Raw genomic sequence first — 17957 nt, 5'->3', positions numbered from 1 at the left:
TCAAAATCATCTTTAGGAAAATATGTAATGACATTAAAAATGTTCATGGAAACTTAAGTTCAAAACAGGAAAAAGTGCAACTTAATATATATGGTCAGTTCACAATTTGATAGAAATAAAAGCACCTATCAGTTTTAGTCATACATGTAGATGAATAGATTAGAAAACTTGGAATGGCATATTCTAAAGTTTTTATTGTGATTAACACTGTGAGTATAATAAATATTTTATTCTTTTCTGACCTTTTAACTGTAAATAATAAAGTCCATACATCTTTCAAATACATACATCGAATCATATACTTTTAATATGTGCAGTATATTGTGTCAATTATATCTCAGTGCAGCTGTTAAAAATATAAAGTCTAATATTGTGCTGCCCAAAAAATAAATAAATAAAAATGACTCTCTTTCTGAAAAGAAAATGAATATTTTTAAAAAATAGATGTTTCACATGTTACTAGTCCAATGCTCATTTCATTCAATTTGTAGGTAAGTAGAATAGCCCTGACTTTATAAGATAGTTCTTTGCTGGCATTTGACATAGTAGTGAATCAGCATTTTAAACCAATTTGCACAAATTTGGATCTACACATTTTTTCAGGGGTGGGGAGATGGGGTGGAATATTTCTACTTATCAAGATATGTTAGCCCATAAAAAGGAAATGAACATCATGTTCAAGAAGCCAACTACCTTGTGGAACTGTGAGCTATTTATATTTTATATTTTCATCAAAAGAAGATGACTTTTAAGTATTAACAAATTTATGGAAGAAACCAGGCATGATAATAAAATTTGAGAAGGAAACCACTTACTCAGATATTAGAGTCTCTCATTAACACATTCTGTGCTTCAGCAGTAATTTTATTGATTATGCAAACTGTTAAATAGTCTATCTACAATGCAAATGTAACTTAAAATTAAAAAACAAACAAACAAACAAAAAACACCTGACATTAACTTAGTTTTCTCAAGGAATTTCAGAGCTAAATTAAATAAAACCCTTGATTTGAGGCAACCAGCCTTTTCTGATAAAGCTTTCAAATATCCGGCATGTTAAAAGTATACTGGTAGGTAGGTGAAAGATGATACTAGACAAGGACACTGTCTCAATCATTTTTTAATAAAGGAAAAATACAGCTCTCCTGTGTAGCTGCACACTGCCGAACTGGCATGCAGTACTAATATGTGTTCAGAGATACAATGATGTGTCTTGCTGAGCTGGGTGGACACCTCTTGCACAGAGGATCCTGTATGACAGCTGGCTGCATAGTTCATTCTGCCTCACTTGCAAGACTCGAACTCTAAAATCCAAGTAGCTAATTTTTAAATAGTACTGCTTGGCACAGGCTGAAAGAATGAATGAAAATACGCATCCCTGAGGCATGTCATGAGTTGATTATAATAAAAATTGTTTAATTATTTATTAGTAGTTGCTTTAAAAATTAGTCTGGCTTTGATAGAGGGTATAAACTGCGAGAGGGGAAAGAAAAGCTAGAGAGGTGAAAAAGGGGATACTGTGGTTGAGGGTTTCATATACCATACAGATACCTTCTGACTTTATCCTATAAGTGCTGTGGAAACACTGAGATCCTCTAACGGGATGCAAAGGTTGGTCAGACTTGATGTAGCACAACGGCTTGGCTGCTGTGTGGAAGATGAATTAGAGATGTGGGTGAGAACGGAGGCAGTTAAGGCAAAAGACCATAAAGGCCTGAAGTGAGTGGTAAATGGCAGTACAGATGAAAAACAGGGGGCAACCCCAAACATTTAGAAGGTAAAGCATGTAGGGAAAACATTTAGGAAGATTTGATAATTGATTGGAAATTGTGGCTAGAGGTATAGGAGAGGGAAAATTGACTTTCCTGCTTTGTATAACTGGATAGATGGTAATGCCCTTAACTGATAATAGAAATCTCAGGTGCTGATGACGATTAGATGGGGAAACATAAGTAGCTTATTGACCTACTTTCCTAATGGACATATGCAATCACCCAGAAATTTTACAAGGCCAACTTGTATGGACAAACACACAATAAACAATGACAGTAAAATTATAGACAAAGCCCTCCAACGAAATCACAATGGCCAGGAAAATAGAATCTTTTTATAAAGCTGATGTAAGGGACATGGACAAAAATGGAACAATTAGATTGTATTAATTGTATTTGTTATGTTGCAGTGGGAATGATATTACTTGCTGTAATGAGCTCTGTTCAAATGGGCATTCTCCTTTTATCTCACCTATCTTTCATTAGAACGGGGTTTTAATTTTTTCCTTTTACAAAGTAAATACACAATAAGATCAAATAAATTTTGATGATTGCCAACAGATGGTGAGGGGCTCAATCTCAGGACCACCTGATTTTTTGCTTTTCAGTCCTTTCCGGCTGTTCTTTCTACTTAATTACCTTCTCCTCACTTCCTAATCCCTTCCATGTAATTCTACACCAAGATTGGGTCTAGTGCTCTCTATTAATTTTCCACAGCCTACACTGCTTTCTGATAAGATATTCTTTCTTTGTATTCATGTTGCTAATGGAGCTAAACAGTCTGGTTTCAGTAGAACCTTTCATTACCACTTGAACCATGTTTTTGCTCAATTTACTAATTCAGTTTAAGGCTGAGAATTTAAAACTCATCCTTACAATTTAATCTCCATTCCACATTGGACACAATGAACCAACTCACAGTGATTTTCCATAATCAAAGAAATATTTTAACTGACCTGAGTTTTAAATCCTTCTCATATGAGATATTTATTTTTTAAATCATTAAAACAAATTTACAAGTGATATACATTTTAGTAAGAAATTTCCTTTATTACATGAATGCATGTGTGCATTTCCTATGAACGAAGTGGAAAAAAGTATTGCTGCAATGGGTATTTTAACAATATTTTTGGGAAGCATGGAAAGAGTAGGAATTTATAGACTCTCAGAAGGTATCTCCTAAGAGTAATCTTCCATTAACTTTCTATATATCTATATATCCTTATCTAGGCCAGTACATTTTAATTCCCACTTCAAAATACCGAGGCTGTTTCCATGTCCTGTTCAGTAATCCCTAATAGCACTTCTTTGCTGAGGTGGATTAAAAGAATTTTGTTGTCTGAAAAATCTTGCATTATAGATGTGTTCTCATTTTCTGTCATATTTAGCAGTTCTTTGTTTAACCAAGTGCGTGTTCTTTTGGCATAGATTACACACCAATAGCTATATGTTGTTAAGCATTTGCAATAAAATAAAGCTTAGTTTTAAAACTATCATCTATGTTTTCTGCATGCCATCTAGAGATATTCACTTCATTTTTTCTGATAATGAAAGTAATATATCTTCATTTAAAATATTTTGAAAAATACAGAGAGCAAAGAAATAATGTCACATAATCTTGCTAGAGATGATGGCTATTGCTATTTTGGCATATTCCTTTTTATACAGATAAAATCTCTATAAAAATGAAATTTTAAAAACAAACTTGGACTTGTATATTATGAGTTATATAATCATTTCACACATTTAATTTATGTGAATTTTACCCTGTGTGTGTGTGAAAGTGTGAGTGTGTGTGTGTGAGAGACAGAGAGAGAAAGATATCAATTTAAATAGATCTTAAAATTTCTCCATTTTGCTCATGATTATATGTCCTGGAATAAATACGAAATAGGGGAGAGGAATTTTCTGTTTTCTCAATGTTTCCATTTCTATGTGTTTCTCAGATTATGTACATCTTGCTACAGTGATTATGATTTAAGGGTAAAAAGACCCATTATTTTTACCATACAATCTAAACTCAAGCCAACTATCTTGATGCTCAAATCACAGAATCAGCTATCTAGTCTAATAATAAAAGAAAAATCATATTGAAATTGTGTTATTTGGTCTCCAACTTGGAGATTTTCAAGGGCAATGTTGACTACATGAGATTTTTACATCATGTGTTGATTTAAAAAACCCAACTCTTACGTGAGATGCAACTCCACTGTAATCTACTTGTTCATTTCAGTACATAGTGGTCACTTTTTCCATATCATTAAATATTGTTTGAGAACTTGGATTTTAATAACAGCAATGCAATCCATCATATGGATGTGACATATTTCCTCTAACCAATCCACTATTATTAGACATTTAGTTAATTCCAATGTTTTGTTATAAATAAGGCTATGTCAACTGGTAGGCCTAAGATATTGTGTGGGGGTCAGCTGTTATTTTTGCATATGTACTTAACGAATGTTGTAGAGTCTTTTTTTCAGGTACTTTTTCCATTCTCATGCTGACAAAATATAGGAAGGAGGAGGATATGACTTCATAATAACCAATTGGGGATAGCCTCCAGTAGAAGAGGAGTCAATAAGAATGAATTTTTAAAACAACCTTTTGGTGTTTTGGCAGTCTCCTTGCCATGGCACCTCCAGTCCAGAAGGTTGAATTGGCACTTTGTCATGTGAGCCAGTTCAAAGAGTTTATTTACTGTGGCTTTTTTGAGAGCTGCAGTGTTCTGGTTCCTTCTGTGGGCTTCCTGCTGCAAATAGCTATGGCATTTCCCAAAGTTAGATGACTTCTGTGATTCATGTGCTTGTTCTTTGCACCTGCATAACTCTCCTTCTAAGCCTAGGTTATCCTGGACAGCTGTAATGGAGAACAGATATCTTCTGCTCTGACTTGGGCTGTAGAAGAATGAAACATAGCTACATGGTTTTATAAACAACTCTTCATGTGGACTTTCCTGTTCAAAAGTCTTGAAGAATCAAAGATTCATTTCTTAGGATACATTTCTAGGTGTGGAGTAATAACTGATCAAAAGTATATTTTTAAGGTTTTTGATACATACTGATAAACTGCTCCCCAGAAACTTTGTACCAAGTTATACTCCTATGAACTGTATATGAAAGTGATCTTTTTCCTGAACACTCATCAACACTGGATGCTGTCATTTAAAATATATACATAACCATAGATGAGGTGAGGTTTTCGTTTGTGTTTCTTTTGTTACTCGTGGAGTTGAACATTTTTTTTTTTGTAAATATTAATGGCCTTTGTTTTTTTATTCATGTTCTTTGCCCATTTTTTTTTTTATTGGTGTGAGCATCTTTTTTTTTTTTTAAGAAAATTGATGTCTAAGAACTTTTTGTATTTTATGCCCTTATCTGGCAACAAAATGCTCAAACCATGTTTAAATAAAGCATATATTTTTCAGGAGAAAGAAGCCGGAGGAAGAATATGGGAACAGTAGATAGGCAGCAGCCATACAGGCCTTTGAATTAAGTTTCTATTAATCTAGAACATTATGACTTTTGTGACGTAGATTATAAGAAAGCTGTTACTTGTTGCCTTTCTTGCTTTCACCCCCTTTAATTCTTGCCCCACCTATGACTTCTGATGCCCAGGAGGTTATGTTTTATTCCACATAACTCTTATGATCACAGCTGACGGGATGTCTACTCAAAGGGCACCAGCTAATAGGCTGTCCAGGGATTTATGAACTGTATTGGAATCTCTCTCTTAGGAACTAGAACAGAAAGCAAAGAAAAAAGATTGTCAGTTAATAGCCGGACTGAAAGAACAAATACGTAGGATGTGATTGAGCCAGATTAGCTGTGGTGCTGCAGAGGAAAAAGTCACAAGCCCCTGCTCTTGAGATTTCTGTAGTCACTTTCAAAAGAATCAGTCTCCATCTCCAGTTTTAGCAAGACTTCAACCTGTTATCCTTCCTGCACTTATACCTCTATGTATGTCCCTGTCATTTGAGTTTGCTTAAGTGGGTCTTTCTTATTTGCAACTAAATGGACATGATGAAACAGGATGATTCTAAGCAAAAGTACCTCTGACCAAATTTAAATGTATCTTAGTTACTACAATTCTATACATATGCCACCAGAGTCATTTTTATAGTTAGTTCTTTCATTCAACATGAAAATCATTGAGGATACAGTCTATATTTGGTACTGGGCTAGGTGGTAAAGGGGATACAAAATTGAACCAGACAATCTCTGTCATTTAGAAGCATGTAGTTCAATCACACTTTTCTACATAGCGTGGTCTTTCATTACTGCAGATTGCCAGATCAATGGTGACCAACTAGTTGCTAGGCAACTTGAGAGGCAAGAATAGAGAATTGGTGAGCTTCATTCTGATATGAATTCCTCTGAAATATTTGTCAAGAATTGTGAAAGATCTGAAGTTTTCTCTACTTGCAAGCTAAGATGTTAGCCTGCTGCAGATTAATAGATGCTGGTAGAAGACATGCAACTCATGTGTCAGAGATAGAGGATTTCGTTACTCAAAGCAAAGCAAGCAGCATGAGCTTTATGTTTGCTTCAGCTACCATTGCCCTTAAGTCCCATGAGGGCAATGCAGAGCAATCCGGGTGGATTTGTCACGGCTGAGGAACACCAAGCTTAGGGAACCTAAACCTTTTATAATGGACAGCAAGCAATTCTGCCCCCCATTTGCCATGGAGGGAGACAATATCTTTATTATACTGGACAGTAAACAAACCTTCCCTCTGCTCTGGAGGGAGACTCTGTGTCTCTCTTCCAGGACTGTTCATTGTCACTCTACAAACACCCTTGGAAAAATAATCCAGAACAAAGGCTGTCAGTGCTGCTGCTCACAAACATGCAACAATGCTGGAGACCCATGAATTGTCTCCCAACAATGGTTTTTCTCTGGGTACTTTTAAAAACTATTTCACATTTTTAGCTTTTATTTCTACTTACTGTGTCACTGATAGTTCTGTGTTCTTCCATTTTTGTCACATCCTATTTATTTGTATTAGTTAAATCATTTTGCTGTTTCATGTAACAGAAACCAACTTTGTATAGCTTAAGTAAAAAAGGAGAGTTATTGGCAGCATACTGGATTATTTAATAAATTCAAAGAAAAAACAACAAAAAAAACCCAGTACCATCTGGGACCTCATTTATAGAAGTTCATGCTTGTCTCTAGAGTGCTGTCTTTAGCATGCTACAACTTCAGGGGCTCCAAATCTCTGTCACTCTCCAAGTTTCAAATTCCTAGAAGAGAGGAGTTGGATGACCCAATTCAGCTAAGACAACTGCTTCTAGATTTTCAGTGATTCCCAAAGGGGAAAGGGCCACAGAAGCACAGACCTTTGTAAATTATGGCTGTTCACAAGGAAGGAGTGAGAGTTTCTTGGGTGCCTTGGGGGCCTTCCTAATTGCTTCCTACTACATCCAGATTTGTTTTAATTTGATATGCCATTGCTCATAAGAAAAATACAGTTATCGTTATGAGCATAATTTTTTTAATCAGTTAAGTACAATATTGCTTAGTGTGTCATTTTCTTGGTCAACTTCAGCCATTTCGTACATTTTGGGAGGTCATTTTGTGAACAGATCTTCACCAATGTTGTGATTCAACAGTTTTTGGTAAATATAGTTGGCCTCTGGTGGCTGAACATTGATGGGGGCTGTAAGTCTTTTCTTATCAATCTTGCTACTAAGTGGTATGCTACAAGTAAAGCAAGGTTCAGGTCAAATTTTGTTAATGTTATATATGTGTTAGCTGGCCACATCTCTTCAAGACCATTATTTCAATAATAAAAATTATTTTTGACATCTTTTATGCTAATTACAACCTCTGGTGTACATTTCAATAAATGCTATTGAAACACCCACATAGCCACCTCTAAAGCTATGAATTTTACTAATTATGACATTTCCAAGGTTCCTTAATCAACTCTGGAGTGTATACTAAAGTTAACTTATTTCCCACATACAACATACATATATGAGACCTCCAATGGAAGTATTTTTAAAGTATATTACCAGACAGACAATATAATAGGTCAGAATGTAGGCATTTAGATATGCACTCATGCTAATTCCTATACTCCTTTGTAATTAACATCCCTCCTGACTGGATTAATTGAGTTTGCAGTAAGTAATCACATTTATAATACTGCAACTGTTCCCAAATTAATTGCTCACATGTTCAATGAGCCATTACATGTTCTCTTTTAAAGCAGCTTAGAGAGCACACAATTTTAGAGCCCTGGTCCTAAACATTTTGGGAGAGGGGCATAGAATCCTCTAAAAATATGTTAAGAATATGATGAGAGCAATAAACCAGTGTTTTTCAAACCTCAAGAGTACATGAGAACCGCCTCTGGGTGCTAATTAAAAATGCATATACCTTGCCTCCATTCCCAACAATTCTGCTTCAGTAGGTATTGCGTGGGGTCAAAAAACTGTGTGAAGGACTACCCTCTTCCTAGACAAATGCAAATATGCCCAACTTTCAACTGTGCCAATGATTTTAAGGAAGGATTTCAGAACCCTGTGGCTTTAGTGTAATATAATTTTTCTCAAGATTGGCTGCGTATTAGAATTAACAGGGGAGCTTTTACACTATATTCCAGACCAATTAAATCATAATATAAGGGTATAGAGTGACTAAACCATCTGTGTTTTTTTCCCCAACCTGGAATGGAGACTAGAAATTTTCCCCAATGTATCAATCTATTTTACTGAATTATCACTTGACAGATAGATACCCAGGAAAAGTGATAATAAAAAGAAGTCCTGTAACCTTATAAATCCTATAAAATACACAGTTTAATTTGTGTATTGGTGGGAAGGCATATCATTTTGGGCATGATTTGTCTTTCTTTCTTCAAAGGTTCTAAAGATTTAATGGACTGTATACTGTGTTTGACAGATAGCCTTTCCAAGTTTGAGAGAAGAAAAGCAAGGTTCTTTTTAAAATTTATGGTGGCAAGATGACTGTTTATTGTGATAAGAAAGTCTAAGAAAACATGTGAAGCTTAAAACTGACCATAAGTTTACTATATTTTAATAGTATGCCCAGCAGTAACTAAAAGTAAATATTCATTATGAATAACCCAGAGAAATGGTTAAATGGGCAGTTTTTTTGCTGTTATCTGAGGAAGGTCTTTTCTCCTTTCTTTCTATTAGTAACAAATCTTATCATCATGAGCAAAGTGGTAGATGGAAACTTTAATTTGGTTACATTGTTAAAGTTTTAGAAATGATTTTAGAGTTCTACATTGTAAAGGGAAGTAGATCTATAATCAGAGATAGAAAAATCATTTTGGAAATAACTATAATCAAAGCTTCTCCTGTTTCTTTGAAGTGGACGCACTTATAATATTACTCATATGGACATTCAAATCACAGGCAATAATAGGTGATTTAGTGATGTTTAAAGCCCTTGAGTAAATTCATATAGGACAAGAAAATTTCCTGAGGACATGAGTTTAATAATTATAATCAATTCTTGTGCTGATAACACTTGAGTTAGGATTTCCACTGCCAGAGACAAAGTTTTAGAAAATCAAACTTTAAAACTTAAGTGTCAGAAGCTTTGGTTAATTCAAATGTATGAGTTATAGTCCATTTGTGAAGAAAAATTGGCTTCCAAGTAAGCAAAATGGCCATTTCTAAGCTCAGGAAACTTTTCTCCAAAATTGGTTCACACCCTGGCATAGAGGAGAAACCAGTTAAATTCGAATTTATTCTCTAACAGCAATTTCACTTTGTTTTACTGTTAAGGTGGAAATGTTGGTTTCCTTTTGTAAAAAATGAAAAGATTTTCACACTTTTAATAAAAGCTGAGTATTTTGTCATTGGGTCATGTGAAAGGATTCACCAAAATTATGAGATTTTGGAAGTTTGCTGGAATAGGTCTGTGGTAGGAGATATTGAAGTATAATCAAATTGTAGATGTGCTATAATTCTGGGCTGCTGTTGTCAGAGAAGATAGTACTTGTGGGAAAGTGGTTAGTTTTCTTGGCGATGGAGTAGTAAAGGAATGAAAAGGCTTTTAGGGAAGGTCCAGCCTTGCGGGGATAATGATAGTAATGGTTTGGTTTCCTGAGTGCCTGTTCTTCACCAATCTTACAAACTGCTATCCATTCCTATCTCTACCTGTAACAACAGTCCTGTGAGTAGTGTTGTCATTATCTCCATTTCACAGATGAGGAATCAGTGGGGACAGGATTCAAACCCATATAGCTCTGCTTCCTAAGCCTCTTCTTTCTGTCACATTCTGTTGTCTCTCTTCCATGTAATCCCTGAAAGGTGGCCACCCACCCTTTGCTTAAATCCTAAAAGGTTGCTCACTGCATTTGGAGACCACATTTGTAGCATTGGGCAGCTCACACAAAAGGCCATTTTCCTTTTGAGCTTATATTTGTCTCCTTATGACTTACATTTGCTAGCTCCATGGGAGAGATATTGAGGAGAGATCCGAGAGAGTAAATTAAAAAGGGAGCATATGAGACTGCTATGGAACCTGGAGAGAAGGCTCTGTTTCTGGGGCAGATGGGAAAAAAGCACAGGAAGATGTTCTATTTTCTCCTTCTGAATTCCGGTTCTCATTTTCTGATGGTGTGCATGTGGCCAAGTATTGAAGGTCTGGGGTGTTCTATTATCCAGCCAGCAGGGGGAGTTGTGAACTTGAAGTGACATCCTCTAGGGACAGGGAGGCTATTCATTCGGTATAGTGGTTTATGAGCAGTTGTTTTTATCCTGTCTAGCCTTAATAGGCTTTTTTTTTTTTTTCATTGTTTCTAGTTTTATTAATCCTGTTTATGGTCAGTTAAGGGATGGACACCAAAAGCAGTGCTGCACTAGAAAAAATGTTCAATGCATTTTGGTAAAATGCGTTTTGTATTTAAAATTTCTTTAAATATGCAGTGAATTGCAGGACTAAGGATGCCTTTCTAGATTCCAGTAGGATTGTTAATTCTGATCCAAATTACTACAATACCCTGGGATCAGAATAATAGCTCTGCTTCGGAGCGGTCAGATGAGGAGAAATTTGATTTTGTGAGATGATTTCAGGGTCCCTGAAAGACCTGCCCTAATTATTGAGCTTGCAACCTTTTATGGTGCCAGAAATTACACTCCCTTCTAGGTTAAAACCTCTTTTTCATAACTAAAATATGCATATTTTAACTAAAAGGAATAGCCCATTAATAGACCTTCATTATTGAGTTTGCTAGCCCTTATCTGGAAAGGTTCTATGAACAGGTGAATTTTATGTCACAAAGAACAGGGCCAGGCCATAAGGTGATCTATCAAGCCTTGCTAAAGTACAGGGCAGAGGGCCCGTAATAGGAAAGCGGAAGAATCAAAGACAAACCTTTGTCATCTCTATCTTTGGTTTGGACTGATGTTGGTTGGTCCTTTCAGGTCTTAGGATAGGAGAGGTTAGAGTCCCAAGATGGGATATGAAAGTCCTGGTTCAGAAAAGCCCAGGTTTAGTGAAGTGAGTAATACTTCTAATGTGCAGTGGTTCATGACACCATTTTCAATCACAGACCCCTTGGAATATCTGAAGAAAGCTGTGGGCCCACTTCCAAGAAAAATGCATATACACTCAAAATTTAGCCTGCTATTTCAGGAATTCATTGACCTCTTCCCCCAAACCTTATCACAAATAATTGTTTAGAGCACTAGTCTCTAAAATGAGGATGCATCCTACCCAGGGTGGTGTGCAGAAAAGACCCACTGGATTATGGGATCTTCTCTTTGTATTTATTTTCTGTCTTTTAAATTTTTTAAATTTCTGGGTAGGTTTTATATTGCACATGATGTATTAGTGCTATAGTACATGCATAACATTTATATATAAATAGTAAACAAAATCCTTTGTAAGAGCTTAAAGTTTTACTGATAGAGAGGCACAAGTAAAACACTGATAGACTACCAATTTAGAGAGTGGTATTAATTACACTGAAATTCCAGGCCTTCCTTTCCCTAAATTAGAGGGTCAGGGATAAGAAATTAAATCAGGAGGTTACTGCCAGTGAATGGAAATTTTGAGCCTAAATAATGATGAGAAGTAACATTTTGATGAGAAGTAACATTTGCTCATACTTTACTGAGGGCTTTCACATGTGTCCTATTCGATCCTCCCAGCACTCCTGTGAGATGGATAAGCAGGTATGTGAGTGAAAATCTCTGAGAGCAGGTGTGTTAACCAAATTCTCAGATAACTTAAGAGACTTTCCCAAGGCTCTTCACCAGTCAGTGGTGGAGCTGGTACTCATAACCTTGGCTGCTGACCACAAATTATGTGCTCATTTCACTCTGCCACAGGGATCAGTCATTATGGGCTGTCTGGGTTCCCACTGCTGCAGTTACTGGTGCTTCCCAGGGATACTGCGGTGTTGTGTCCCTGGCTGATCTGGGCACAGGGATAGAGAATGTATTTTAGCTCCTTGGTCAGAGGGCCAGGAAGCTGAGCTAACAATTCAGCATTAGCTCTCTCCTGTTGGTACTGTAATACCAACATATTTCAAAACAGATCGAGGACTCTGGAAGGGTTTAGATACATCTATGTACAAAAAAAAGATTTACAATGGGCTATTAAACAGGAGTTCTGAGGCTGGCTTCACAGGATGTGCCAACCACTCTTGCTCCCACATTTCCCCTGGTGCCACTGTCAAAGGCAAAGTACTCATCTAGATGGATTGTTGTTCTGACCAGGATGACATTTCCAACTTTTCTTATATATAATCCAATTTCTGAACTTCCTTTTCAATGATATTAAGTGGAATAGCATAAAAAAGTCTTTTGGCATTAAAGATAATAAATGTGTTCAGCATTGCTCAGGTGTCTATGCTCTTTGCCAGTGCATTAGCTGTATTGATTTTAGAATTTTAAATGACCCTTTTTACCAGATGTGATTAATGTCTCCTCCTCAGATCTTGGTTACCTGCTACTCCCCTCTTCCATGGGCGATCTTCTCCCCTCCCAGGTTCCCCCAAGTTCGAGGCAGCTGGCCTTCACATGACCAAGGGTCAGGAAATGTTAGGAGGAGTTCCTTCAGGGCCTTGTGATTAGCCTCTGAGGAGGGGGCTGGGTTTGAGAGGGTCAAGCCTGCAGTACACCGCCTTGGACCTCCTGGCTTGGTCAGTGCCAGACTGTTCTTAGATGTCGCTTGCAGAGATGAAGCTCTTAGACAGACAGGAAGCTTGAAGGTGAAGCGAGATCGCTGGCAAGAGATGGTCAGCTCCATTCAAATATCGCTGCTACTGTGTGGACTAAGGTTGATTTCCTGAGATTACTTCTAACTAATTAATTATGTCCTCTGCTATCTTCAGATAACATTTTATGTAAAATTCTGTTCACACATTATTTTATTCTCTCTCTGCAACTGAACTAGATCCCTGAGGACTCTGTAGCCTGGTACAGCTTTCTGTCCTTGTGGGGTGGCTGGCACCCGAGGGATGGTGACCCTTGGGCCAGACTTCTCATTCAGGAAATGGGTGGGTGAGACGTTGACCACCCCTTCCTTGGAGATGGCCATTCCTCAACAAGGGTTGTTTTCACTTGTTGATCGATTTTTTTTTTCTTTTCATAATGTTTTAAAGGTAAAGATGTTGAAAATTCAAAAGTAGAACAACTTCATTACAGCAAATTTGGAAAAGTTAGGTATAACAATCATCCCTGCCCTTTCTACACTAATGTACTTACTCTTATTGTTTTTTAAATATTTACTTTGTTGGTTTTATTTATTTTTTTGAAGGTTCTTTTTTTATTATTTTTTATTTTACAATTTTTTGAGTGGAGTACAATACATATATAGCATAAAACTTGCTATTTTAACCACTTTTAAGTATCCAGCTCAGTGGCATTAATTAGATTCACAATGCAATGCAACCATCACCACTATCTATGTCCAAACTTTTTCATCCCCCTCAAACAGAAAACTCTGTCCTCATTAAGCAATAACTCCCCATTTCCTTTCCTCCCGGCCCCTGGGAACCTCTAATCTACTTTCTGTCTCTACAAATTTGCTTATTGTAGATATTTCATAGAAATGGAATCATATAATATTTGTTACTTAATCTGTTTTATATACATGTTGCATATAGTTCTAATGATAGTGCTCTTGAATATGATTTTTCAAAGAATGTAACATTCTATTCCAAGCATTTTTTCTTTTGATCAATTTTACCCGTAACTGTTGTAGGAATACCATACTTTATTTTACCATTTTGCTATTGTTCTTTTAAGATATACCATAATTTATTTCCTTGTTATCTATTGTTTATACCATAATTTATTTAACCATGTCCTTGTAGTCATACACTGATGATTAAAGTGATTCTTAAGCAACTGTTGGCTTAGGAAATCTGCTGATACAAATTTAGGTTGTCAAAAATTATTATTATCTAGCATAATGCTTGGCCCATGGTTGGTTCTCAGTATTGGTTTCTTGCTTCTTTTTCCTTCCTTCACCTTATGGTTGATTCTTGTACCGTGAGCATGCAGGTGTAATTTTAATTTAGTTGAGAGATTTCTAATTGCTTACCATGCAAGTTAAGCCTGACTATTTCATTTCACTCATTGGGGGTGCCAGCATTGTGATTCCTGGGGTTTAGTTTTCTTTGTATCATCTGGTCAAGTGTAACAATTCATTTTTGTTGGATTTAGAATGTTAGAGCAGCAAAAGACTGTGGCAATCACCTTCTCTAATGGTTCCCTAATTGGTACACATCGGAGTTACCCTGGGTGCTTAAAGATACTGATTCATTACTAAATCCAAGTATGTTGGATGAGAACTGGGGATCTGCATTTTAATAAGCATCCCAGTGCTCTGATTCAGGTGGTGGAAGGACCATAATTTGAGGTTACCACTTGGTTGGTAGACCTTGCTGATTTTTTAGAGTTAATGTTCAGCCTTTTGCTTTTAGAACTAATTGAATCTTGAGATGACTTATAACAGAAGGAAAATATTACAATCACAATTACGTTCTGCAACAGGAAATAAGCTCTAAATGAATCTTAACATTTTACTTGACACCTTACTATGTTTAAGTGTATTAAAGATGTCATTGAGTGGTGCAGGGGAGGAAAATGAACTTGATTTGGCAGGTAGGTGTTCATGGTACTATTATCCATAACTGTCTACGCTGATTGACAGCACACGCATTACCTCTTAACAGGCAGTGTACTCAGTTGCCTAAGAGTTAAGTGTATGACATTTTTACCGAATATTTGAAACTATTTTAGTTAATGGTCTAAATTGTTCATAGACCGACCTTCAGCCACTTTTTCAGAGCGCTTAATGGATAAACTGAAAATTTCTATGGACATCTGCTTAAAAGAAAAGTGCTTATTTTTTTTATGCTTATAATAAACTTAGCTCAACAATGTTGTGTTGCTTAAAAGTATTACGTACTTTGAGTAGGGCAAATGTCTAATAGTGCAGAGAAGGAATCTTCCTGATGTGATAGATATGGAAACTGGGTTTCAGAAAAGTGTAGTGTTCAGGGTTACTCTATCATAAGTAGAGCAAAAGTTGGAGCTTAAATCTCCTGCATCCTTACTTTCTGCTCTTTCTACTATACCAAACTACGTTTTTTTGTAGTTGCTATCTAAGGAGGGTCACCAGGATGAATAGCTGGCAGAGATGCTGTGCTGCAAGGAGCATTTAAGCAAGGAAATTTACTCAATATTTTCTTTTGGAAAACCAAACATGCTTTATTTCATTTTTTCACAATTTATTTAAACATCTCACATATACAAAATAGGTACAATTTAATTTTTCTGCTTGTTCAAGAAACAAGGCTTCTTTGGAACCATGGGAGAGGATGGAAATGAGACTGGCAAAGAACAAATGCTGAATCTAAAGAGGACATGCTGGGCAAATGATCCACACACTTTTAATTGGGGATAAGGTGGAAATTACTGATGTTAAATCAAATGGGGGAAAAACAATACAACTCAACATAGAGTATTTCTTCTCAAATTCTTCTAGCACCATCAACATTCAAGTATCTGAAATACTATTAATTAGCACCTTTGCATTATGAACAAAACAAAACAAGTACCTCAGTTCATCTCTGGCTAGGTCAGCACCTAATGATGTGGATCACACTCACAGGAAAGTGTTTTGAGGTAGTTTAAACCTTTGGAAGTTTGGGATTTAAACTTCCCTCTGTGGAAGAGATTCAGAAGCCACAAGTGGTGCAAATGTTCATGGTTTTTTATTTCATTTTTAATTTTTATTTTGGTTTTCTTACAAATGTTGACATTTTTCAAAAATTCCAAATCTCTGGGGGAGGGGGAAGAAGGGAGGGAGTTTATTGAAACGTATTGCACAATGCTCTGATCAATCCTTCTCCTTCTCTTTTGCCCACAATTTAAGCAAGTAGATCTGCAGAAGAAATGGAAGGATTCAGCTTTCAGTTAAGAAAAGAAGAAGAAATGGCAAAGAGAGAAAGTTTGTTCAGAATTCTTTTTTTTTTTTAAATTTAGTTTGAGTTCATTTATTTGAAACAGACAGGGCCAATGTCCAATCTGATTTCTTGGTCAGCACCACCGATGTCCAAAGGTGCAATATCGAGGATGGGCAGGCGAGATGGCTTATTTGTTTTGTACTCGAAGATTGTCTTTCTCCACTCATCTGTCTTTCTCTGTTTGAAAAAAGGTAAGAAAAAGGATAAATAACGCAGCACTATTTCTGAATCTGATAACGTCTGTACCTTAACATTTATAAGAACCACTTTTTGGCTTATTAGTGTTATCCTGAAGATGTTATCGCAGAGCAGCAGGTTCGTCTTTGAAAGACCACCATCAAGGATGTCTTTAGGGAAGGACTTCCAACCAGTTTCAATTTTTTGTTGTTGTTGTTAATGCTGCAACACATTCTAAGTGATTTATTTCTACAATATCCCTTTCAGGGTTAGTGTGTGTACATATATGTGTGTGTGTGGTGGGGCAGGTGGTTTGTTGGGTCTTCAATATACAGCATGTTGTCGAGAAAGCAGAAAGAAGCAATTCAATGGAGGCCATCCTAATAAGTAATAAAATACATATGACTATAAATTATAGCTTGGCCCCTTTTCACCTTAACTAATTTTAAGTTTTGGATGTACATCACCATTTAGAATACTCATATTCAAGAAACACAACTGATGCATGGGCATGGTATATATGAAAATGTTTTTTCAAAAGGTAAAATATGATAAGAATACTCTGGATTTACCATTTGAGTTTAAATAAATATGTTTATAAAAAAAGATCAAGTAAGTTAAGTCTCCCATTCATCTGTTCATTTAATAGTCAAGCTAGAAGCACCTCCCTCCCTCAATTTCCTGTATTTCATTTTTACTTACAGAGCAGCCATCTACGAGAACAGTGTAAGTGAACCTGCTGTTGCCCTCAGCAACAAGTTCAACATCATTAGAGCCCTGCAGGATGACAGCCTTTTTCAGGTCGCCAGTCTCCTCATCCATGTATGCAATGCTGTTCTTGCAGTGGTAGGTGATGTTTTGAGAGGCATGGTTAGCCAGCAGGCGCATGAAGGCAAGTTGGGTAGCCATTTCCTTGGGGGTCACTCCTTCTTCATTATATTCAAACTACAGGGAACAAGATGGGAATCCCAGTTAAGTGGAGAAAGTCTGAGGCATCAATCAGATACTAAAAGTCAAATTAAAAAGATTAAAAGCATTTCAGTGCTGCACTTGTAGTCTAGAACAGAAAGGAAAAATGGACTCAGACTTCAGCCTTAAGAAAGGGTCCTTTTTAAGGAAACTCAATTCACTTGTCTTTGAGGCACTGGTTATCTAGAATGGACATGTAACCATTTAAGCTAAGGCCAGGTCATCTAAAATGATACCTGCTTCTAAAATGGTAGCTGCCTCCGTTAAGCCTTTATGTGTATGTTTCTTCATTAGAATAAGACAGCAAGGTGATAGAGATTCTGACCTCTTTATTTTTAAATAATTCCCACCAGTAGGCATTCAATGAAGTTGGTAAAACGGTTTGACTAAAAATTCAGAAAAGCTGCTCATGTTCTGAAAATGCATATGCGTGTGTGTGGGCCTACAGGCTGGTCCCCTGCTCCTTCACAGTAAATGACATTAATCAGTTTCTTAAATGATGATCAGTTAAGTCAAATTAGAATAACAACTTTGAATTACATGGATGTGGCCAATCAATCCATCTTTTA

At 36.4% G+C, this 17957-nt stretch overlaps 1 protein-coding gene across 1 annotated transcript in view; it reads right to left on the bottom strand.

Annotated features, from left to right (window-relative positions):
- Positions 1-15492: 15492 nt before the first annotated feature.
- The window catches only part of COL1A2 (collagen type I alpha 2 chain), a 35589-nt gene continuing 33124 nt past the window's right edge, over positions 15493-17957 (bottom strand). Inside the window, exons 51-52 of the mRNA XM_037836691.1 lie at positions 17122-17364; positions 15493-16419 (exon numbers count right to left, since the gene is read on the bottom strand). Coding sequence (XP_037692619.1) covers positions 16273-16419; positions 17122-17364 — 390 coding nt within the window. The 3' untranslated portion in view covers positions 15493-16272. The remainder of the gene's footprint in view (positions 16420-17121; positions 17365-17957) is intronic.

Source organism: Choloepus didactylus, chromosome 5, assembly GCF_015220235.1.
Source record: "Choloepus didactylus isolate mChoDid1 chromosome 5, mChoDid1.pri, whole genome shotgun sequence".
Taxonomy (NCBI): Eukaryota; Metazoa; Chordata; class Mammalia; order Pilosa; family Megalonychidae; genus Choloepus; species Choloepus didactylus.
The sequence above is the reverse complement of the archived record's forward strand: the minus strand, read 5'-3'. Positions and strand labels throughout refer to the sequence as shown.